Below are 25,335 nucleotides of genomic sequence, written 5' to 3' on the forward strand. Positions count from 1 at the left end.
TTTTTATGGCATTCGTTTTTCAAGCTGTACATTAATATTTTTAAAACAGTTTGTCAGGATAGGACATGTGGCTCACTTTGGCAGCACATACTGACACTGGAGCAGCCCAGAGTAGAGAATAACATTTTAAAAATGTTACTAGGAAAACAAAAAAGAAAAAAAAGGAGTTCCCTTCGTGGCTCAGCGGAAACGAATCTGACTAGTATCCATGAGGCTGCAGGTTTGATCCCTGGCCTCGCTCATTAGGTTAAGGATCTGGCATTGCCATGAGCTGTGGTGTTAGGTTGAAGCAGAGCTCAGATCCCGCATTGCTGTGGCTGTGGCATAGGCCGGTAACTACAGCTCCAGTTCTACTCCTAGCCTGGGAACCTCCATATGCTGTGGGTGCGGCCCTAAAAAGACTCCAAAAATAAATAATAAAAATAAAATGTTACTAGGAAGTTGGAGTGTTGGTAGCTTAGTTTCACTTTTCAAATAGGAAAATTCATTTGGATTTTCTATTTCTCCACTTGACTACCTCTGCTGTGTGGTTGTTTAGAAACAGCAGTAGATGTTATGCTGCCACAGTCTGGCACTGTAGTAATCTTGGAGTCTGTTAACATGTAAAACAATAAAATTAATTATCAGATTAAAATTCATTTTATGAAGCAGTTGAGAAAAGGTGAATTTTCTATAATCGTATTTTAAAGGTAGAAGAATAATGTAATTGTGTGATTTTTAAAAGGAAGCCTGTAGTCAGTATGCTGTCATCTTACAGAGATGTAGCTAACTTAACCCGATGGATCCACATAAAGGCTAACTCATCTGGAGTTTAGTTCCTCTTCTGTTGCTTCTAGCTCTGTGACTTGTAGTGCTTGCATATCTTCTGGAAAATGGGGATATCTGACTTGCCTACCTTTCAGGGCACTTATGAAGATCAAATAAGATAATGTGCATGAATTTACTATAGAAACTGAAAAGCTTTACAAATGTAAGATACAAATATATAAATTACAAATTTTCATTTCTAGTCTGCCCTCCTTGGTTCCCTGTCTAGCAGTTAACAGCCTGACAGAATTCCCACTTTATTAATTTTTTTATAATTCCCACTTTAAATGCAGTACTTCTAAAATGGAATTTATAACTAACTTATCATCTTTCCAATTCTCCTCATCCCCTTTCTCTTTCTCCCAGAGAGAAAAACCTTATTCTCTGAATTTTCCTATTTTAAGGTCCCATAATTTCTTCCAGGTTCAATTGTCATGCTCAATATTTTAGAATTATATTTGGTTTCTGGTCTCCAAAGACTGTCAAATCATCCTTTGTTATAAGCATTATTTGAAAATTATCCCTTTTCCTTTCTTAAGCTGTTTCTTCCTTTATCCTCCCATGCGTAAAGTATTAAACATTGTCTCTGTTGGCTGCTCTCCTTAGATTTCCCTGTCAACTCTGGTTACAGTGTAGAGAAGGTTTAACTTTTTAACTTTCTAAAAAAAAATTTTTTTTTAAATGGTTCTTTTTAAACTCAGATACTCATAGTCTCCCATTGCTTGCAGGAGAAAATTCAAACAGTTCGGTTTAGCATTCAGAGTCAATTCTGGCTTTATCTTCTATCTCTTACACTGGCTCTGTTCCTTATCAAGTCTGGTCTTATTCTCCAACTAGTTCATATATATTCTTGATTGGTAGAATATTACTGAAAAGCCATATTGCAAGTAATTTTATCCTACAAGTTTAAAAATCCATTTCTTGTTAGTTTGAAAATGTTGTAAATTACCTTTTATCTTAGTGCCTTTTTCAGAAACTTGACTAACCTTTAGGATGCATTTAATCTTTCATTACCAAGTTGTTGAAGGTGATAATGGGGCAGTTCAAGTAACCTACCATTTGATATCTTTGATACTGTTTGGCTTTTAACCAGTTCCTACTGTGAAATTGTGGTTTTGAATGTCTCCATAGACCTTCATCTTTGTGTTTGATATAAGCACATGGAGAATTTTCCCACTGAAGTGGGGACAAAAAAACTCCCAGAATACCTTTCACTTCAGAGAATATTGCATAATATGTAGGAAGCTTCTTATCATCTGGTTAAAAAAAATGATCTCTTGTTCCTCCATCTCTTCTTAATATCGCAAGGTACTATTATAATAGGGTAATACTCAGATTTATAAAGGAACATGGTGAATGATTGGTACCTGGGAATAATTATGGCCAAAGCTAAATTTTAGGCGTAAAAAAGCAAAAAGAGGCTGTTGGGTATTTGGATCTGAAAATGTGTTTTTCATAGAATTTCATTGTTTAAAAGAGAGCATTTCTATGGACAAGTGAATGAAGGTTCAAAGCTGAGAATAATCATTAGAATTTTTCTTCCTTTCCTTTTAGTATTGGATAAGACTAAATAAAAGTAATGGCAGGAGAGAAGAGCTTCTATCCTGAAGCCATGAAGACTTGGTATGAGTCTTGGGTTTGTCATTTAGATTTATGACCTTGGGGAGCAGCTTAACCTCTTTATACTTGTTTTCCACATCTGTAAACTGAGGGTAACTTTTACGGACTGGAACGATTGAGTGAAAGTGACATACGTGAAATTCTTGACACCCTGCCTGGTAAGAAGTGCTGCAGCTTTTACTTCTTTTACTTCTAAGTACTGTCATCATCACTGCTTACTCAAAACCATTTAAATAATCGTTTTACTTTTGTCCTCTGTAAAATACCATGTAAGGATGTTGTAAGGATTATATGATAACAAAAGACTTGAAACCATATACACAAGAGCTCCTGTTATGACTGTTGAATATTTATTGAGGTGCTCTTTGGGCAAAATAGTTTGCTTCTTTAAACGTGTCTTCTCATTTGTCATTGGGTATAGTAGTAGTACCTAAACTTGTAGAATTGTTTGAGGATTAGCTATGTAAAGTATGGTAGCACAATGTTTAGCACACAGAGTCAGTAAATAGTACTAGCTAGATCATTAAGTGTTTTGTCTATACATTTTTTAGTTAACTTATTTGGGCCACTCTTAATGTAAATATTTATCACTTTATATGCATGTTTAATCTCTCTGGCCAGATGATAAACATTCGATGGTGGTGCGGGGACGGGGCACAGGGAAGGTACCATATGCTGGAATGTATTTCCACTGTATTTGGTTTCCCACTCAGGTTCCAGTATATAATGCAAGGCAGTTTATTTGGTAGTAGTTTGTATTCCATACTCTGTTGCTATCTTGTTGGCAGTCTTTACCTTGTTGAACTTCTGAGTTTATTGATCTCTGTCACCTTGGCAAGTGACTTTAATTTTCTGGATCTTCATTATTTGTAAAATAAGAGTAATTTATGAGATTAAAGGTTTTATTTTTGGAACTTTTAAGTCAGCAGAACTTTTTAATTCCTTGAACCTTAAAGAGAAAGACAAAAATGAGCTTCTGATGAATCTGACTAGCATCCCTGAGGATGCAGGTTCGATCCCTGGCCTCACTCAGTGGTTAAGAATCTGGCATTGCTATGAACTGTGGTGTAGGTCGCAGACAGAGCTCAGATCCTGCGTTGCTGTGGCTGTAGTGTAGGCCAGAAGCTATAGCTCCAATTTGACCTGTAGCTTGGGAACCTACATATGCTGCAGGTGTGGCCCTAAAAAACAACAACAACAACAACAAAAAAAAAAAAACGCTTCTGCTCTTCCCGTCCATGTTTAAGAAGACATTTAAAAAAATTTTTTTTTTCTTTTTTTGTCATTTTAGTGCCCTACCCACTGCATATGGAGGTTCCCAGGCTAGGGGTCAAATTGGAGCTGTAACCTCCAGCCTTTGCCACAGCCGCAGCAACGCGGGATCTGAGCCGTGTCTGCAACCTATACCACAGTTCACGGCAATGCCGGATCCTTAACCCACTGAGCGAGGCCAGGGATTGAACCCGAAACCTCATGGTTCCTAGTCGGATTCGTTTCCGCTGCGCCACAATGTGAACTCCAAGATGACTTTTGAAGTAAATCCTGTCCTGAGCATTTTCAAAAACACCGGATTAGATGGTATTTAAAAATCAGCCTCAGTTTTTCTTTTTTGGGAACCAGTAGTACTTGAAAAAGTTGAAACATAGTTAATGAAAATAATCTCTTAGGTGGTTAGCAAGGGAGCTTAACTATTTAAAGTTTTGTCTTGGAAGTGTGAGAAGCTTATTGAAAATTATTAAAAGAGTGAATGCCTCAATTTTGGGTTAGTGTTTGCTTCTTTTAACTCAGGGTCTCAACTCGGGCATTGTTGACATATTTTGGACCTGATAATTCTTTGTGGGGGGGTGCCTATCCCGCGCATGGTTAGCAGCATCCCTGGCCCCTGCTAAGTAGATGCCAGTAGCACTTCTCAACCCAGTCCTGACAATAAAAAATATGTTTAGGCATTGTCAAAGTTCTCCTGGTAGGGACAGTTAGAAGGCAAAAATCACCCTTGGTGGAGAACCACTGTAATCCAAAAATGTTTTAAGAAGGGTCAAGGTGATGGAGTTCCCATTGTGGCACAGTGGAAACAAATCTGACTAGGAACCATCAGGTTGCGGGTTTGATCCCTAGCCTTGCTCAGTGGGTTAAGGATCCATTTTTGCCATGACCTGTGGTGTAGGTCATAGACGCAGCTCCCGCGTTGCTATGGCTGTGGTGTGGGCTGGCAGCTATAGCTCTGATTAGGCCTCTAGCTGGGGAACCTCCAAATGCCGCAAGAGCGGCCCTGAAAAAAAAAAAAAAAAGACAGAAAAAGGGTCAAGGTGATATTTATAAATAAGTCTTTGACAGACTTTGGTAAATGAATATTTTAGGATATTGATGTCTAACGAATCATAAATGCAGCAATATTTTTCCAGCCATTTTTTCCCCATGTTTTCTTATTTTTATTTTTGTCTCAAGGCCTAGAGTTATGGGGTGAGAATAGAAAGTTTGCAAACTAAATCTTTCTGTTGTGGATATGTTTTATATACAACTTTTGCCAGGAATGTTCAAAACTGCTGTGTCTCTGAAAGTTTTCATCTCAGAAACATCTATCTTCTTCGCTATTGACATTATCTTACTGATATCTAGTTAAATTAAGTGTCAGGAATCATATCTTTTTTTTTTGTATGTGAGAGCATATGATTTATGTGACTTTTAAGTTGTGATATATGCTACCCCTATTTCCCTTTGAAATCTTTACTCGTTTGATTTCTACTTTGAGGATTTTTTTCAATTAAAGGGGTTTTTCTTTCATTTTTACAATTTATCTGGCATAGTACATTGTAAATATAGTTAGTTTTAAAGCTATGAGGATAGCTAGCACTGGCTTCTTGGGAATGTAATATCTAGATGATAAATAAAGGTACCTTTTTGTCTGAAACCTAAACCATGAACTAGATAGAATTTTAGAAATGCCCTTATTATAGGACTTTTCAGGATGCTCCATTAAAAATAAACCAGGACAGGGATTTCTCTGTCGTGGCTCAGTGGTTAATGAGCCCGCTTGTATCCATAAGGATGTGGGTTCGATCCCTGGCCTTCAGTGGATTCAGGATCGGCATTACTGTGAGCTGTGGTATGTAGGTTGCAGACACAGCTCCGTTCCCAGGTTGCTGTGGCTGTGGCGTAGGCTGGCAGCTGTAGCTCCAGTTCGACCCCTAACCCGGGAACCTCCTTATGCCGAGGGTGTGGCCCTAAAAAGGCAAAAGCCAAAACAAAAAAAACCCAAAAAACAAACTTAGGACATTTGCATTTGGTTCTTTTCTAAGTTAAGGGGCTTGATTTGTCAGTTGTATAAAAAAAAAAAAAATCAGTTTTGCAGCCTAAAAAAATTTTTTTTACATTGTACCTTTTGAAATTTTTTTACTTCAAATATATTATTTGCTTTTAAAATATTTTTAAAGTGTTTTTAAAACAGTGTTTTAGTTCTCTATAAAAAATAATTGAAAAAAAACTAATTTTCCTGTTAAATCTTTGGAGAGTTTATGTATTTTTCCTTAAATTGTTGTCAGTTATAATTTCTGAGCTAATGATTTCCATGACTAGCCCAAATACAGTTGACCCTTGAAAAATGTGTTTTGAACTATTCAGGTCCACGTAATTAGGTGGATTTTTTTCAGTAGTCAGTACTGCAGTACCGCAGGATTTGTGGTTGGTTGAATCTGAATGCCGAACTGTGGATGTGGAGAATCATTCATATGGAGGACCGACTTAGGTCGTACACCAATTTTCCACTGTGCAGAAGGTTGGAGCCCTCTACCTCATGTTGTTCAAGGGTTAACTCTGTTTGAGTTTTGACTTGTATTTACAGTAGTTTTAGACATAGCGAAGTTTCTTCTCTGAAAAGATGTATAGTCCATTCATTGTTGGAAACTAAAATTTGTGCATTGAGTTAAACATTTATTGAGTAAATAGGGTTTTTTTTTTTAAATGTGATATCAGTATGTGACTTGTTTTTAAACTATCCAATGGCCTTTTAAAAAAGTTGGGTTTTTTTGAGATATAATTTACATGTAATAAGATGCAATTTTAAATGTATAATTTAAAATCAGGTCAATAGGTGTAACGTATTAACATGCATTCATTTTGTGTTCAATTTGAATTTTGAGAACAACTTTATTAAGATATAATTTATATTCCTTATAATTCAGCTGGTTTACAGGCGCATTTGAGTTTTGTTAAATTTATATTGTGTAGCTACCACTGAAATTCAGTTTTATTACACTTCCATCACATTAAAAAGTTCCCTCACTTCCTTTTGTAGCCAGTTTCTGTTTCTACCCCTAGCTCTAGGAAAGCATCAAATTGTTTTTCTAAAGCACTAATTTTACCTTTCCTAGAAATTTCATACAAGCAGAATCATATAGTATGTGCTCTGGTATCTGACATTGTTTTTGAGACCATCCATATTGTTACATATATCAATAGTTTATTTATTTATTAATCTATCTATTTATTTTTGGCCGCCCCTACAGCATGTGGAAATTTCTGGGCCGCTGTTATGACCATGCTGGATCCTTAACCCACTACACCTTAAGGAGCTCCAGTTCATGTTTTTTTATTACTGTATAGTATTCTGTTTTTTATTTATCCATTGACCAACTGAAAGACATTTGGACTGGGGCCTGTTTTAAGCTATTATTATTAATAATGCTCTATCAATACTCATATAAATTTTGGTGTTTTTTACAAATAAAGATATGTGTTTCCCATGTGGAATCACTGGGTTATATCTTAAGTGTATGTTCAACTTTTAAAGAAACTGTCAAACTGACTGCATTTCACATCTTCGCCAATATTAGGGTTTCAGTTTCTCCACATCCTCTCCAAAGCTTAGTATTGTCAATCTTTTTTTTTTTTTTTCCTGGCCTTACCCGAGGCATGAGGAAGTTCCCAGGCAGAGACTGAACCCCTGCCACAACAATGACAACATTGGATCCTTAACTTGCTGAGCCATCAGGGAACTCCTGTCATTCTTTTTAATTTTAGCCATTTTTTGTAATAGTATTTCATTGTGTTTTTTTAAACAGCTTTATTGAGTTATAATTTACATACTGTGTAGAGTTCATCCATTTCGAGTGTATATTTCAGTGGCTTTTAGTATATTCAGAATTGTGCAGCCATTACCACAATCAATTTTAGAACATTTTCATCACCCCTCAAAAGAAACCTGCACCCTACCCATGCATCTCCACCTACCCATGCATCCCCAGCTCTAGGTAGTCTACTTTCTGTCTCTCTAGATTTGCCTGTTCTGGACATTTCATAAAAGGAATTATACAGTATGTGGTCCTGTGTGACTAGCTTCTTTTATTTCTGTTTTTGGAGTTCATCAATGTTGTAGCATGTATCAGTCCTTTATTGCCCAGTAATCTCATTATGGATATACAGCATTTTATTTATCCATTCATCTGTTGATGGACATTTGGATTTTTCCCCCACCTTTTCATATTAATAATGCTGCTGTTGGAGTTCCTATCATGGCGCAGTGGAAACGAATCTGATTAGGAACCATGAGGTTGCAGGTTTGATCCCTGGCTGCTCAGTGGGTTAAGGATCCGGCGTTGCTGTGAGCTGTGGTGTAGGTCGCAGACGTGGCTCGGATCTGGCATTGCTGTGGCTTTGGCGTAGGCCAGCAACTGTAGCTCCAATTCAGCCCCTGGCCTGGGAACCTCCATATGCCGTGTGCGCGGCCCTTAAAAAAAAAAAAAAAGTGCTGCTGTTAACATTTTTGTGCAGGGTTTTATGTGGACATTTGTTTCATTTCTCTTGGTTGTATACCTAAGAGTGGAATTAATGAGGCATATAGTCAGTCTATGTTTAATCTTTTGAGGAATTGCCAGACTGTTTTACAATGTGGCCACACCATTTGACATTCCCAACAGAAGTATATGAAGGTTTCAGTTTCTCCATATCCTCATCAGCGACCTTATCTGTCTTTTTGATTCTAGCCATCCTAGTGGTTTGTGGTTGTAGTGTCTTGTGGTTTTGATTTGCTTTCCTTTGATGGCTAATAATATTGAATATCTTTTCATGTGCTTATTTAGTAAGGTCATTTATATATCTTCTTTGGAAAACTGCCTATTCAGGTCCTCATCCCACTTTTAGACTGTTTGTCTTTTTATTATATAAGCATTTGTTATATATTCTAGACACAGGTTGCCCATTAGATAAATGATTTGCAAAAGTTTTCTCCCATATCGTGCATTGTCTTCAGTTTCTTGATGATGTCCTTTGAATCACAGGGTTTTTTAACTTTTGATCATGTCTAATTTGCCTGTTTTCCTTTTGTTGCATTTTTTTGATGCCCTATCTTAGGAAACCATTGCCTATTCCAAGGTCATGAAGCTTTATGCCTGTGTTTTCTTCTAAGAGTTTTATAGAGTTCTTACATGTGTGTCTTTGATCCAGTTTGAGTTAATTTTTTTGTGTAGTGTGAAGAGTCCAACCTCTATCTTTTACATGTGGATATCCAGATATCCAGATATCCAGTTGTCCTAGAACCATGTAAGAGACTCCCATTTAATTGTCTTGGCACTTTTTTTTTTTTTTTTTTTTTTGTCTTTTGTCCTTTTGGGGCCGCACCCAGGCTAGGGGTCTAATTGGAGCTGCAGCTGCCGGCCTATGCCAGGGACACAGCAATGCACCCAGGCTAGGGGTTTAATTGGAGCTGCAGCTGCCGGCCTATGCCAGGGATACAGCAATGCTGATCGGAGCTGAGTCTGCAACCTACACCACAGCTCATGGCAACGCCGGATCCTTAACCCACTGAGCAAGGCTAGGGATTGAACCCACAACCTCATGGTTCCTAGTCAGATTCGTTAACCACTGAGCCACGACGGGAACTACTGTCTTGGCACTCTTGTTGAAAATCACTTGCCTGTAAATATGAGAATTGTCTGGATCTTAATTCTGTTCAACTGATTTGTCTGTCCTTATGCTAGTATCTTATTGTGGTTTTAATTAGCATTTCCCTAGTGATGTTGGGTGTGTTTCCAAATGTTTGTTCTTGCAATTTATGTATCTTCTTTGGTGGTCAAATCTCCTGCCTCTCTAAAAATTGTATTGTTTGACTTACTGAGTTATAAGAGTATTTATGGTGAATATAAATATTTTACAAATATTTCTCACTTCCTATAGCTTGCCTTTTCCTTTTCTTAATAGTCTCTTTTAGCGACATATTTTAGGGTGGCTTATTCTGTCACCCTTCAGTGGATTCTAAAAACCTTATGGAATCAACAGATCTTGGCAACTGATTGATTAACAAGGCTTAAGGAAAACCTTGGTGATAGTGGTGTAATTAACAGTAGAAGGGACGAAATTGAGGTCAGTTTGGAATATATTGAAATTGAGATTCCTGGTGACATCCATATGAAAGTGTACTTTCTGTTCCCTCAACCTGGAATTCTTTATTTCTGGATCTTCCCATAGCTGACTTTTTTTTTGGTCATACAAGTCCCAGTGTAATTATCACCTCCTAAAATAGGCCTTCCCTGACCATCTTATCTAATGTTGCCCCTTCTGAACATCACTGTTTATTATATAACCCTGTTTTACTTTCTTTATAATCCTTTCTTATTGTGTGTTTGCTTTTTATTATCTGTTACCCTATCAGAATGCAGTGTCTCCATTAGTTCAGGATCCTCTTCTATCTTTCTCTTCAATGTAGCATCAACAGTTCTCCCTCTGAATTAACTGTGGCTCCTGTCACATTCTTTTTGGATCCTAAACTTCTCATTTTCTTGGCCTCATGAAACTAGTTATGAAGTTTAAAATTGATCCAGAAGTTGTAGTTAAAACAAGGAAAAAAACCCTAAAATTACATTTTTGCTCAAGCCTTACCTAGAGGTTAAAAAAAATGTCATTAAAAATAATCTTCAGAAGGATCTTGACCTTTTCTAAAAGTTTTAGGATCTGTTTTATTTCACTTCTTTCTCATCATTGACTTCAGGTAATTTACGTTGACTTTAATTGATGTTCATTAAAGATGGGAGTGTGCGCATTTTGATTGCTTTATACTAAGAAATCCTAGTCATCAGCAAACAGTTAGATAGCATATTGAATTAACTTTTCTCTCCCATTCTCTCCCTCTCTAAAAAAACTGCAGGTGTTTACGCTTGATTGTGTATTTTTCTGTTTTACGGAGTAATACATTTAATCTGAGTTCTTTGAAAAACCGGAGAAGAAGAACTAAGAGGATAGTACACAAGGACTTTCCAATTTGCATAATGTAAGTTCTTTTCACTATTCTTGGCCTCAATTTTGTGTTAGCTGACAAAGCTGTTTCTATGGAAACAAAAGTGCAGCTTCTTAGAATGTCAGAGGAATGCTGATCGCTTAAAATGAGACTTCCCAGCTGCTGGTCAAAGGGCATTACTCTGGGAGAAGGGGAGGAAGGATGAATTGAAAAACAAAAATAAAAATCTAGAGTTTTAGATGCTAGTGTAGACCAGCGTATATTCTACATTTCCCTCTGCCTAAAAGTTAGGATACAAACTCTATAGGAACTTGTCTTCCAGCTAGCTGTTCACGTTTCCCAGCTCTCATACAAATGGTTCTGTTTCTTGATGTTGGAGTTTTCAGTGGGCCTATATCCCTCAGGCTATTTCAGGCCCCCCCCAGTCTCAATCATTTGTACTTTTTAAAGCTTATTTAGCTTCTTTTTACCCCCTTCTCTGTATTCAGTTCACATAAACAAAGCCCTTTCTCTCCCACTAGTTTGAACTTAGCATTGAAACAGCTTTGGCCTGCCGACCTTAAAATTCATTTTCTTGCTTTGTGAAATATGTAGGAATTTTGCTTTATTTATTTATTATTTATTTCTTTTTTTTCCACACAGAGGGTTGGGGGAGTAATAAGCTAGGACTCTGATAAGGATTTAAAAGATGGGCCTTGAGGCATTTTTGCAACAATTTATAATTAGAGAATTGAGAAGAGAGGAGTACTCTTAGAGCTAGTAGCGGCTTGTTAAACCATATATTATCTGCATAAGGAAATGTTTATACATAAGGAGGTAATTCTCTAGTTCAGTCATTTACTAGCATCCAAATTGTCAAACAAAGGACTGTTGGGTTTTTTTTGAGATTTTTATTTGTTCCTTTTTGGGTTTTTCTTTTTTTTTTTTGGTTGGTTGGTCTGTTTTTTTCCTTGAGGGTGAGACTATTAATTCCTTTGGACTGGGACTTTCTCATTGTTTATTGGTATGAGTTGACTACATACATGAACTAGACTATTCATGGTTTGCCTGTTTAAAAATTACAGTGATCTTTAATGCTACAACTGTGGGACAGCATGATGTCTCTTTTCTTCTAGAAGAATCTGTCATAGACCTCATGAATTAACTTAGAACTGTGAAGTCTTTTGGAATGTTGGTATGGTGAGGTCATTATTTAACTGAGGTAATCTGGAAAATTTTCTTGAAAGAATAGTGATTTGTTATAGATCTATACACAAGATTGAAAGGACAAGCAGTTTGTATTTTTTAGTTCATAAGGCATTTGGGCAGGAAGAGAAAGATATGGAATAGGCATGCATAAATGAGGAAGCTAGTAAATAGGTTTGTACAGGAAAGTAGTAAAAGATACAATTAAAAAGTTTGGATTTACCTTGTGAGTTTGGATTCTGTTCTCTTGGCAGTATGAAAGCTACCAGTTCTTCTGAACTGAGGAGTAATTTTGTTCATATGCTTAATTAGGGTTTATTCCTTACTAGTTATCAGGGCTGTAGAGATCACCTAGATTCCTGTTGATTAGATGAAATATCTTTATGACTTATAGTCACCTTGAAATTGTGTCCAAAACTAAACCTCTAGAGTACCTTTTAATTTCTTTCCCCTTCTAATTCTCCTTCTCTTAAATTCTCCATTTTAGTTAATGACATTGCTGTCCACCTAGTGACTCATAGATAGTGACCACGAAGTTACACTGCCTGGGCCTGGGTTCAGAGTCTGAAACCTCCAGTTGGCTTGATCCTGTGCTGGGCAATGTCGGGATCCAGAGATAGGTCAGCATGGTTCCTGACCTCCAAGGGTTTCTGGTCTGGTGGGGCAAACAGACAGAGATACTAATATCTCTAGTTGAGTTTGATCAGAGATGCGATAGGGATTGTGGCATTCTAGAGGAGGCACACATCCAGTTTGGGAGATTATGGAAATCCAGAGGAGGATGTATTTAGGCAAGGGTTAGATCCTAGGCAGTCTGGTTTTGGAGCCTATACTCATTATGCTGTCTTGGGTAACTGGATAGATATAGTGCCATTAATTTGAATTGAGAGTGGAGGGAAAGGATCAGGAGAATAGAGGGAATTAAAGGGAAATATGGGTTTAATCTAGACACATTAGTGTCTAGATTCCTGTAGGACATTTTGGAAGATAAACCAATGGGCAGGGATCTTGTCTCTCTAACCCTGGAGCCTAGCCAAGTAAGTGCTCCGTTAAATTTATGTTTAAATCACCCATCTTTTCCAAATCTTTGATGGCTTCCTTACTGCCTTCAGATTAAGGATTTATATTTAAGACCTTTCATAAACTGGACCCAGTCAGATTTTCTAGCCAATATTCTCTTTTACAGACTGACTGCTTTAGTTCAGCTAGCCTTGTTTGTACTTTTATTGTTCTTACTCCTTCATCCTATCTTCAAGGCCTATTCCAGTCCCCATTCCTGATCTATCTATAAAACAGGCATATTTGGACCTACTTTTAGAGTTGTAATGAGAATTAAAAAGTGAATACTGTGTGAAGTGCTTGCAGTAGTGTCTGGCGTAGAATTATGTGTTCAGTACTTGTAGTTGTTGCTACTGCTACTTCTACTACTACTTCTTTTTTCCTCCTCTTTCTCCTTTTCTTTTTGCCCTACGATATAAATAATGATACCAACTTTTTAATAATTCTGTAACCTACGTATTTCTTTAATAAGACTTTTTTCATTCTCACTGTCTTAGTTCAGGACCCCATTTCTTACAGTTGCCTTCAAACTGGTCTCATTGCCACCCTTCAATCTGTCCTCTGCCTTCTACCACAGTGATATTTCTCTAAAACTGAGTGTGGTCATGTTATCCCCTGCTTTAAATCCTGTAATGATTCTTACAACTTTCAGGATACAGGTCAGTCTTTGGATGTTGCTTTTCTTCCATCTGGCCCCCTGCTTGCCTTTCTATTTTTTAATTTTTTTTTTGCTATTTCTTTGGGCCGCTCCTGCGGCATATGGAGGTTCCCAGGCTAGGGGTCGAATCGGAGCCGCAGCCACTGGCCTATGCCAGAGCCACAGCAGTGTGGGATCCGAGCCGCGTCTGCAACCTACACCACAGCTCACGGCAACGCCGGATCGTTAACCCACTGAGCCAGGGCAGGGACCGAACCCGCAACCTCATGGTTCCTAGTCGGATTCGTTAACCACTGCACCACGACGGGAACTCCTGCTTGCCTTTCTAGTTTTGTCATCATTCATGTATGACGTGTTCCCATCGTCCCACCAGGCTTTTTTTTTTTTTCTTCCTAGCTACACCCACAACATATGGAGGTTCCCGGGCCAGGGATCAAATCCAGGCTGTGGCTGTGACCTACACCACAGCTGTGGTAGTGCTGGCGCCTTACCCCACTGTGCCACAGTGGGAACTCCCCATCCGGCCTTTTGCATTCTGTTCTACTTTCTGAAAGTGCCATATTCTCGAGTTCTTCCTTTCTATCAGTCTTGTGATTTTGTGATTCCCTCTGCCTGGAACAGACTGTTTTATCTGGTTAATTTTTAGTTGTTCTTTGAAATGCTGCTCCAAGACATGTATCCTTATGTTTTGTATACATAACATAAGGATACATTTACCACAGATTGAATCTTAGAGCCCATCATCTGTGCATCATCTGTGAATTTAAGGCATTTCTAATTTTAGTTGAACAGTTACTTAATAACCACTTCCTATATGATATGTACTGTTTTAAGCACAGGGAGGTATAAAAATAAGACACGAATGACTCCAGTTTTTAACAAATTTAGAATCTAATGAGAAATCAACTAGGAAGAATTCATTTTCTTTGCTCTTTCTCCCACTGGACTGTGAACACTCTAAGGGAGATGACTAAAACGGAGATTTAGGTGGATTAACACCAGGTTGCAGAAATTTTTCCAAGAGTAAAAGGCCAGATCCAGATAGACAAGCATGGTCATAGTCCAAGCATGAGAACTCTGAGCCAGATCACCTGACCCTGTTCCTTGTGCATGATTATAATTTCCCCTGCATAATTTAGTATAGTGAACATGGACACAGTCTTACAGTTTTTAAGCTGTTTTAATTTCAGATCATGATTTTTATAGACTGGGATATATATATACACACATATATATATAAATGCTCATGATTAAGTTTGATTTTTAATATCCAGCAAATGTTATAAGTAGAGAAACTTGAAAGTTTCAATTTTCTGGAGGTATATACACTCCTAGTATTTTTTTTTTTTTTTTTCCCCTAGGGCCTTACCCGGAGCACATGGAGGTTCCCAGGCTAGGGGTCCAGTTGGAGCTGTAGCTGCTGGCCTATGCCTCAGCCACATCCTAGCTACATCTGCAACCTACACTACAACTCACAGCAACACCGCCGAGGGATTCTTAACTCACTGAGTGAGGCCAGGGATCAAATCTGCATCCTCATGTATGCTATTCGGGTTTGTTAACCACTGAGCCATGACAGGGAACTCCCTGTCTTGGTTTATTAGGAACTTCACTCCTAGATTTTTTTTTTTTAAATTAAAATTAAACATAACACTGCAGTAATTCCTACATAAATGTCTGCTTACTTGTAATGAAAATATTAAATAAGTTGGATTTGCATTTGTATATAATCAATAAATAAAACTTTGGAATGATTTAACAATTCTAATAGCTCTTGTTTTTAATGAAAAAGAAGACAATTTAATGATAAATAAGTTATTTATATGTAAATTACATAGTTGTAAATAGAGAAGCTAAAATTTGGGTGGAAGACAGAAAAATTACCAAAATTCTTGTGAAAAAGTAATTCTACTAGCTTAAGTAGCTTGCATCTTTTTTCCTGATTGTTGGTGAAGTGTTTTCTGGTGGTTAGGTGGGTTTGTGTTCAGCAGTTTGTTTCAAAGAAGGTTGGTTAGCATTAGTATTGTCTGAAAACTCAGCTTTTGCTTAGTTGGCATGTTCTCTAAACCAACCTGTTTACTGAAGTGCTGCTCAAGTCAAGGAGGTAGAAGGTTTATTATTGTAAATATTTTTAAAGTCTTGAGCAAAAGAAGACTAATTAGATCTAATGTGTGGGTTTACATATATATAAACAATCTGCCTATTTATGTCCAAGAAATGGCTTGATGAAAAGCCAGTGTCATCTAGTAAAATATTTTTCTTGTCTAAAGTATGTTGAAAGATTTTTAAAATAGAATCAAATTAATACTAAGAATTAATATAACTATTTTTTAGTTCTAAAACTTAATATACTCTCATTTAAAACTCAAAACAAATCTGTGAATAAATTTTCCAAAGGGATCTGAAGTTCAGAGAGAAACTAATCTTAAATCATAAAGCTAAAAGCAGTAGCAGAACAAGAATTAAAATTCAGTTTTCTGGTCTCCAGGTCTAATATAATATGTTCTTGTGTGCTGTACAGTATGACTTTACAACATTTTTGAGTGGCAGATAACTTCGATTTTCTCTAAATGAATCCTTGTAAAAAGTTAACTCTAATTCTTTTTTTTTAGTGTGTCCAGTTATAAAGACTGATAACCCACATAGTATTTTTCTCACTTAATGTGATTTTATCCTGTATATGCCTTAACTGCTAATTAAAATTTATTTTTATTGGTTATCTTCTTCATCTCATAAACTAAAAGTGAATTGTCTCCCATAATACTGCCTGTATCTCAAGTGAACCACCAACATGGCTTGCTCTATGCCAGGTTTTCTAGCAGTTAGCTAGGAAAATATTTCAATCTCATGTATATTGAGCATAAAGTACTGTGTTGAGACAACTATAAAACATCTTTATAACTTAAATAGCTTATTTGCTACTAAACCTGGTACCCAGAACTTTACTTTTCTGCTTTGCTAAATTTTCTGATACATCATTTTTCTTAGCTGTGAAATTAAACAGTATGCTTCAAGTACTTGAGAGGCTTGAGAGGGGCTTTTTTTTTTTTTTTTTTCCTTTTTTCTTTTTTGAAACACCTTGATTTCTTCCGATCTTTGAAATGAAAGGAAAGTAATCTGTATAGCAAAATAATACTATATAGTTAATGGGGTATTTTCTGTATTGTGTGGAGATAGAGATTAGAAGTGGGCTATGTGAAATCTACTTTGATATTGTAATTCTTACACTCTTTTTCCCCATCTTTCCCCTTAGATTTCCTTCATGGATACATTTCCGTAGCATTATTATGTGATGTGAGAAGTTTTTCTTTTTTCTTTTTTCTTTTTTTTTTTTTTGAAGTAACATGGATTTTATACTACAGAATCAAGAGATTGGCTTTATGGGAAAAATTGATTTCTAAAAAGTGGTACAGGTTTTTATAGATAACCATGACAACATCCCATATGAATGGGCATGTTACTGAGGAATCAGACAGCGAAGTAAAAAATGTTGATCTTGCATCACCAGAGGAACATCAGAAGCATCGAGAGATGGCTGTTGACTGCCCTGGAGATTTGGGCACCAGGATGATGCCAGTACGTCGAAGCGCACAATTGGAACGTATTCGGCAACAACAGGAGGACATGAGGCGTAGGCGAGAGGAAGAAGGGAAAAAACAAGAACTTGACCTTAATTCTTCCATGAGACTAAAGAAACTAGCCCAAATTCCTCCAAAAACTGGAATAGATAACCCCATATTTGATACAGAAGAAGGAATTGTCTTAGAAAGTCCTCATCATGCTGTGAAAATATTAGGTAAGTAAAAACAGCAGAACAACAATGTTTTGGTTTTGTTTCTCTTGCCTTTACATAAATGTCTATAGGAAAGAAGAGGGATGTAAGAGAATATAAGTAATAACAATTTGAATTCAAGCCAAGATCACTTCTTTTCTTGGAAGGGCCTTATAACCATTGTTTACTGTTAGCCCAGTAGAGCTAAGGTATATATAGTCAGTCACTGCAACATGATTTTTTTTTTTAAGTTTTATTTAAGTATAGTTGATTTACGATGTGGTGATCATTTCTGGTGTACAACAAAGTGATTCATTTATACATGTACAAGAACCATTCTCTTTCAGATTCTTTTCCCACATAGATTATCACAGGATATTGGGTAGAATACCCTGTGCTATACAGCAGGTTCTCATTGGCCAATCATTCCATATACCACAGAGGGTTTGGGATTGTATATAGCCAATCCCAAACCCCCACTGCATCATGATTTTTATATTTAATCTTTGAATTAAAATTTTCTATATGAGACCTAACATTTAGAGCCTTGAAATTCACATTTACATCAAATTCAAACTTTTATGTCAAAATTACTGAAAAGCAGTTTTCAGGTTTTGAATTTCTGATTTCCTTAAAGTTTATAAAATAGTAATTAATATCTGTATCTTATCATTGACTTGACTTTAATTAATGGCTGTTAATGAGAAGAACGGCTGCTGTTCCTTTGGCATAATACACATAAAACATGGCTCAGAAGTCTCTGTACTAACTATTCCCAAATTTCATTTTGTGAAGAAAACCAAAAAAACTAGTGCCATGAGATATTGATAAACAGAAAAGAATTCTAGTGATCAAATAAATTTTGAGAACAGTGGGTTAAATAAGTTAAACAGTTTCTTATTACAGTACCTCTTACAGTTTCAAATTGCTAATAGGCATTATGGACCTATAAGAGAGATTGGTGTCAAATGTATGTTTCCAAACTTAAAATATTTCCTTTTTTTTTTTTTTTTTTTTTAAGGGCTGCTCGTGCAGCATATGGAGGTTCCCAGATTGGGGGTCAAATCGAAGCTGTAGCCACCGGCTTACACCAGAGCCATAGCAATGCGGGATCCGAGCTGTGTTTGTGATCTACACCACATCTCACAGCAATGCTGCACCCTTAACCCGCCGAGCAAGGCCAGGGATAGAACCCACGTCCTCATGGGTGCTAATTGGTTCATTAGCTGCTGAGTCATGATGGGAACTCCATCAAACTTAAAATATTTCATCATTGAACTTACTGCCCTCTCTTCCTGCACACACACAAGAGGGATGCCCAAACTGGTGTAAGTGGTATATATTAACTTGTGTTCCCTGAAAACCAGGCTAAGTCAAATTATTTTATTTCTCAGTGGGTTTATTATTTATAGATGTGAAAAGAGAGACACTTCACTTTTCTATGGAAGGAGAGCATTTTCATTGTTGTTGTTTTGCCATTTAATTGTCTATTGAACCCTGTACTAGATGCTCTAGCAGACACCACAGTAGTCCTATTAACAGGGCTGTGTAATCTCCATTTTGGAGGTAAAGAAATTGAACATCAGTTAAATCACCTATGTAATACTCCATGCTAAACGGTAGAAATTTGAATTTGCCTGATCCTGGATGTGCAGTTGATGTACTACTACAGAGAGCAGAGGCGTTTGAGTGGAGCCTGATATCCAGCTAGCTCTTTACTTATTGGACAGGAGCTTTGGCTACCAAGAGTGGAACACTTGTTTCTTACTTACCCAAAGGTACCATATATACTAGATTAGTTCACTAAATCTTTATATTCTAAGTCTAGAACAGTTTCTGCTACATCATATCATCGGCTTCTTTTTTTTTTTTCCCAGTAAATAAATTGGCTTTATTGTATTCTTTATTCTATTTTGTAACCTGATTGTCTCACAAACCCTATATTGTGGACATCTTTACATGCTACTTCATTTTTTTCTTTTTATTTTGTGATTTTTATTTTTTCCATTATTGTTGGTTTACCGTGTTCTGTCATTTTCTACTGTACAGCAAAGTGACCCAGTCATACATGTGTGTATATATATCTATATCTATATCTATATGTATGTATGTATTCTTTTTCTCAGATTATCCTCCATCATGTTCCATCACAAGTGACTAGATATAGTTCCCTGTGCTATATGGCAGGATCTCATTGCTTATCCACTCCAGATGCATTAGTTTGCATCTATTAACCCCAGTCTCCCAGTCCATCCTGCTCCCTCCCCCTTGGCAACCACAAGTCTGTTCTCCAAGTCCATGAGTTTCTTTTCTGTGGAAAGGTTCATTTGTGCTGTATATTAGATTCCAGATAATTGATGCTTCTTTTCTTTGCTATACATTTATTAAAGATCCACATCTCTTGACAGAAAGCAGTTTGCAGCTTCTCTGTGATTTAAGAAATCATGCTTGTGTTCATAGTGAAGTCTGTTAAATGCCTTAAGATGAAACGCATTATAGTGAAAACAGATAAATATTTTTAAAAATACATTTATGTGAAGGAATTTTAAGCTCTTTTTTCCCTAAGAGTTTTGTTAAAAATATTTCATCCCCAATTGGCCTCTTACTGGCCTTAATCTCCTACTACTCCATTATTTTTTAAAATATTCTGTATTCTCTATGACTTGGAGGAAGCTTACACTGTAATTTATCCAACCCAAGCCTGGATTGAGTCTTGTGTTTTTCACTTTAAATTTCTTTAAGATCAGTGTATTTGTCTATTTGTTTTACTTGAATCAGACATAAATGTCCATCTAATAGACAGTATTCATGTACTCCATAAAGAAATAAATACAGCCTAAGCTGGATATACAGGGAAAATTTTCATTTTTAATTTTTCCCCCTGAGCACAGAAAATTGGAGGCCATTTCTTCTGAATTTTTTGCTTTTTCCTATTTCTGTTTGTATCCTAGTTGGTTAATTTTTCTACAAGTGTAGAATAAAGGATAGCCATATTTTCTTCCAACTTAAAATCCACTGTAGTTTTCAAAAATATATTTGTGCAATCTTTGAACTTAAGGCTGTTATAAATATATTTTATTTTACAGATACTTGGTACTGGTATCTGTAAGTCATTTCATAGAATAGTTCATGTTTTGTGAAGAAAATGACAGATTAAGTTTTAATACACTCAACATAAATGTGTTAATTGGAGGAAACATGAAAAGTTGTAAGTTAGAAAGTTGTTATTGTCAGTCAAATCTTCAGTTTTTGGTTATACTCAGTTTTAAGTTTTCATTTTAAGAGTAAGTATGATGGACAGTACCAGACATTTTTTTCTATTTATAATTTGCTAACACATCAAACTACAGCAGTACTCCCTTAAAGTTGTATGAGTCTCCCTGCCAGTGTTTTGATTAGTACACAAATGCCAGGAGAAAATGTTCCAGCTTTTTTCACAGCCAGAAACAGCATCCTTGTTTTAAATGAGGAAAAGTTCGGGCAACTGATTTCTTTCTTTAAGAGGGAGCCTTCAGTTTCCGAATGACGCATCATCATTTATCTGTGAGTAGAGAAAATACTCTTTAAAGAATTGAAAATGTGATTGGAAAGGTTAGATTCTTTAATTGTCTGAGTGGTGGTTTTTAATGAAAGTATTTTTAAATTTGGTACTGTACAGTTAGGAAAGCGCAGGGACGGAGTTGATAGAAAATATTCAGAAAGGATAAACCAAATTTTCTTTTTAAAAAGCAGTCAGAATCTTAGTGAAAATTAGAAAATAGGGAGTTCCCGTCGTGGCGCAGCAGAAACGAATCTGATTAGGATCCATGAGGTTACGGGTTCAATCCCTGCCCTTGATCAATGGGTTAAGGATCCGCTGTTGCCATGAGCTGTGGTGTAGGTCGCAGATGCGGCTTGGTTTTGGTGTTGCTGTAGCTGTGGCGTAAGCCGGCGGCTACAGCTCTGATTCGACCCCTAGCCTGAAAACCTCCATATGCCACAGGTGGGGCCCTACAAAGACCAAAAAAAAAAAAAAAAAAAGAAAGAAAGAAAGAAAAAGAAAATTAGAAAGTACTGATGTGGGAATTTCAAATGAATAATTCATTTTAGAAGTATAAATTATAAAATATTAGTTAAGCTTTCCCTAAAATTGACGAGTTATTAAAAACTTGCTTTGCTGCAAATAAAATATCATTGTCTTATTTTTTCATAAGCAAAGCATACTATCTTGTGAGAAAAATCCTAGGAAAAGAGCAGATGCAAGTTAGAGTACGGTGAGGTAGAGTAGGATCATCTTCAGATATCTTTTGATTATAAATTTCACTGTTTTATTGACTTTTAGTCACAGATAAGTAATTTGGGGCCAGGATTGTAGATAAGTAAATATAGTATACAAAATATTTAAAGGGAGTAAGCTGGGATTCTCATGGATCATAGATGTGACTTTATGATTATCAGCTTTTGAAGAGACATCGGGAAAGGCACACATACCCACCCATCTACATACATTCATGGTGAGCTGTTTTGTGGCTAATAAGGAGATTCTTGAAATTTGTGATTAGGGGCCTTCTAATTTATGCCATATGCTATTAGTGACAAGAAAAAATGAAAAAGACATACCAAGGGAAGAAAACTAGGCTGAATAAAATGTTTTCACATTAATAATGCCATGTTTCAGTATTGATTAGTACCTACATTTTTTTTTTGCCAGATATTTCTGCATTTCAAACTATTTTGATGTTATAAAGTAAAATAATTCTTCCACATTTCTTTCTCATGTTATTTGACTTTTGAGTGACCATGGGATATACTGGAATTTTGCTGCTTGTAATAAACTTTTTGAGATTGACCTTTAAAGTAAAATTTATTTAATGCCAACAAACAAAATTCCAATCCCAGTAAACCTTGAGTTCATACTATTTCTGAGAAGTTAATTATTCCTGCTATTAAGTTTTCACTCAGCTGCTATAGATACTCCCAATTCTTTGAGGGGAGCTTTTTTTTTTTCCTGGACATGAAATGATTAGACCCATCAGTACCAAGTTTAAAATGTTGGGACCATTTGACAATTTTCTGATTTGTTTGGATTGCTGAAAGAAGAACTAACCTGAAATAAAGATTAAAAAATTCATTAGAATATGTGTATAGTCGTGTAATGTTTGGTTATTAAATATGCATAATTCTACAAAAAAATAATTAACTGCTCTGCCATTTAGTTTTTGATGCAATGTGTCTCAACTTCATCCCACCTGTTATTAATAGGTTTTAATAACTTTTTCACCTGTGGAAGAACTTGATCATTAAATGTTCAGAAATGCATGACATCATTGTGTATTGGAAAGTGCAGGGATGCCTGAAATTAGATGTAGAGTTTAAATACTTTTTAACCCTCACTTGCTATTGACTTTTAACAAGTTACTTAAGTTTTTTGAGGCTCAGTATCAGTATTTTATTTAGGACCAAGTGAAAAAAATATATAAGCATGTTGAACATTGTAAGTTCGACTAAAATTTAACTTTTGTAAGAACCAGAAGACACTAGGTATCATCTAATCTTCTAGTTTGTGAAATTAGTTTGCAAATATTAACCAGTAATTTTTTTATTTCATTTTTTAAAACAACAGCTTTTTAAAGATATTATTCATATACCATAAGATTCACTCTTAAAGTGTATAATTCATGAGTTTTTAGTACATTCACAAGATTGTGCAGCCATCACTGTTACATAGAGTGTTTTCATTACTTCAAGAGAAACTCTGGATCCATTAGCATTTACTCCCTATTCTCCCCTCTCCCTAATTCCTAACCACCCTAATCTTTCTGTCTGTGGATTTGTTTATTTGGGACATTTCATCTAACTGAATCATACAATATGTGGTCTTTTATGACTGGTTTCGTTTCATGTAGCGAAATGTCTTCAAGGTTCATCTGTGTTGTAGCATAAACCAGTATCTCATTCCTTTCCTTTTTATGGCTGAATAATATTCGACTCTGGAAATAGCATGTTTTGTTTATCTGTTCATCTGTTGGTGGAACAGTTGGGTTGTTTCTGCCTTTCAGCTATTGTGAATGGTGCTGTTATGAATATTTATGTATAATTTTTTGTTTAAACACCTGTTTTCAGTTCTTTGAGGTATATACCTAGGAGTAGAGTTGCTGGATCATATGGTAATTCTGTGTTTACCTTACTGAAGAACTGTCATATCCTCCACAGTACCTGCACTGTTTTACCTTCTTGCTAACATTGTGTGAGGGTTGTAGTTTTTCTACATCCTTGTTTCTACTTGTTATTGTATGTCTTTTTATTTTTAGCCATCCAGTCAACCAGTAATTTTTTTAAGAACTGGAGTAAAAGAGAAAATATTAAAGTACCTTATATTGCACATAAGTATTCATAAATCTTATTTCAAATAGGAATGTATACTGGGTTGAGAAATAATAAATATTTTTAGTGGATTGCTAACAAAAGTTTGAGAATACTGTCAAAGTCAAACCCACTCATTTTATAGAAGGGACCAGAGACTTGAGAAGGGTTGTCCAGTGACATATAATGCAGCTAATAAGGGACCCACTCCACAACTAGGACCCAGGTATTCTGACTTCAAATTTGGCTCTTTTTCTTGCTCACCAAACTCCTTTCAGTTTTGTCCAGAAAAACATCAGGAAACTTTTTATACTTGATTGGATAGTAATCAGTTCAATGATATTTTTCCATTGTCTTACACATTTAGAGCTAAGATTTTTTGCTTTGCCATCTTTATCAGCTATCTTTGCTTGTCTAGATTTGTTAATGATTACTGTTCAGGATCTTTCATGAGCTTCTGATAATTTTTAATAAATTCATTTTGACCAAGTCCACTGAAAATCGAAGTTCAGAGATCTGAATTTTATGTCCTTAAATTAAAAAAAGAGAGAGAGAGAAAGACTACCCACTCCTACTTAAGCAAAGATTTCCTAAATAAATGTTCTAATTCTGAGTGAGCATGTAGGTATACTGGAAACTGGTATAATTTCCTCATACGGAAAACTACTAAGTTCCTTGAATATTCAGTTTGACTCTACAGTTTAGGGGGAAAGAAGAAATCTTCACAAGTTTGCAGAAAAAAGTCATGAAGTTGGTTGAAATATAGAAATTTCTGAGGATAAGTTAAAAGAATCAGTATTATTGAAACAGTGAAATGGAAGAATCTTAATGCTAGAATAGAATTGTAGAAACTCTTTTCATGTGGGGTAAATGATAGCAGTAAATGAAAATAGCAAAACTAATCCAGGGTAGATGGTTATCTCCATTGCTTTGAAAGATCTCCAGAGATGGAAATTCCTCAGCTTCCCTGAGTAATTTCATTGTTTACTCTTACAGCCAGACAATTCGCCAGAGTCTTAGGTGTTTGAAGATAGGATTTTCAGATAGAGTAATTCTTGGTGATTGCTTTCTGTTACCTATTTTAGTCTTCATTCTTTTACCTTTTAGGCTGCCAGGAGAAGATCAGGGGAAGAGGAGAACTTTAGGGGGCGGGGATAGAAGTAGATTTATGGATTTAGGTTTGTGTTTATCTGATTAATTGTATCCCAAAGCTAAATGTCAGTGATTTTTCTTACTTTTAAATAGTGTCCTCTCTTTTTAATATAAATAAGATTTAACTGTTCTATGAAATGTTAGGGCAGATGTTGGAAATCTAAAACAATTTTTACCAAACATCAAATAAGAGGAAATAGATCAAACTGTAAGACAAGGAATTTGAACTAGATATAAAGAACTTGCTTGCAGAGAAGTTGTTACAAACCAGAGTTGATTACCAAAGCCTGATTTCCTCTGCCTGCCTTTGCCTTCACCTGCACAGTGTCCCCCTTTCTTTCTTCCCTCCATCCTGCCTTGTTCTGGATACTGCTGTGCCTCAGTACTCTCTTTGGTCACTCCCTGATCTGCACTTGTGTCATTCTTCTTTCCATTCATCTCTCTGTCTCCCTCCATGTGGTTCATTTCCCTTGTGCCTGTTTTGTTTCTGTGTTTGGGAATGGGGAAGGGAGCTCC

General features: G+C 36.2%; 1 protein-coding gene across 3 annotated transcripts in view; it reads left to right on the plus strand.

Moving 5' to 3' along the window:
- The window catches only part of PALS1 (protein associated with LIN7 1, MAGUK p55 family member), a 100,478-nt gene that overhangs the window by 17,992 nt on the left and 57,151 nt on the right, over positions 1-25,335 (plus strand). Inside the window, exons 2-3 of one of the 3 annotated variants that reach the window (XM_003356738.6) lie at positions 10,562-10,684; positions 16,807-17,349. In XM_003356738.6, the coding sequence (XP_003356786.2) occupies positions 16,983-17,349 (367 nt within the window). In that variant the 5' untranslated portion in view covers positions 10,562-10,684; positions 16,807-16,982. The remainder of the gene's footprint in view (positions 1-10,561; positions 10,685-16,806; positions 17,350-25,335) is intronic. The other 2 variants (XM_005656336.4, XM_013989105.3) reach the window with 2 other exon arrangements.

Source organism: Sus scrofa, chromosome 7 (assembly GCF_054392235.1).
Source record: "Sus scrofa isolate SSC_HxYL_T2T_F1_AM1 chromosome 7, Sscrofa_HxYL_maternal_Yorkshire_Landrace_v2.0, whole genome shotgun sequence".
NCBI lineage: Eukaryota > Metazoa > Chordata > Mammalia > Artiodactyla > Suidae > Sus > Sus scrofa.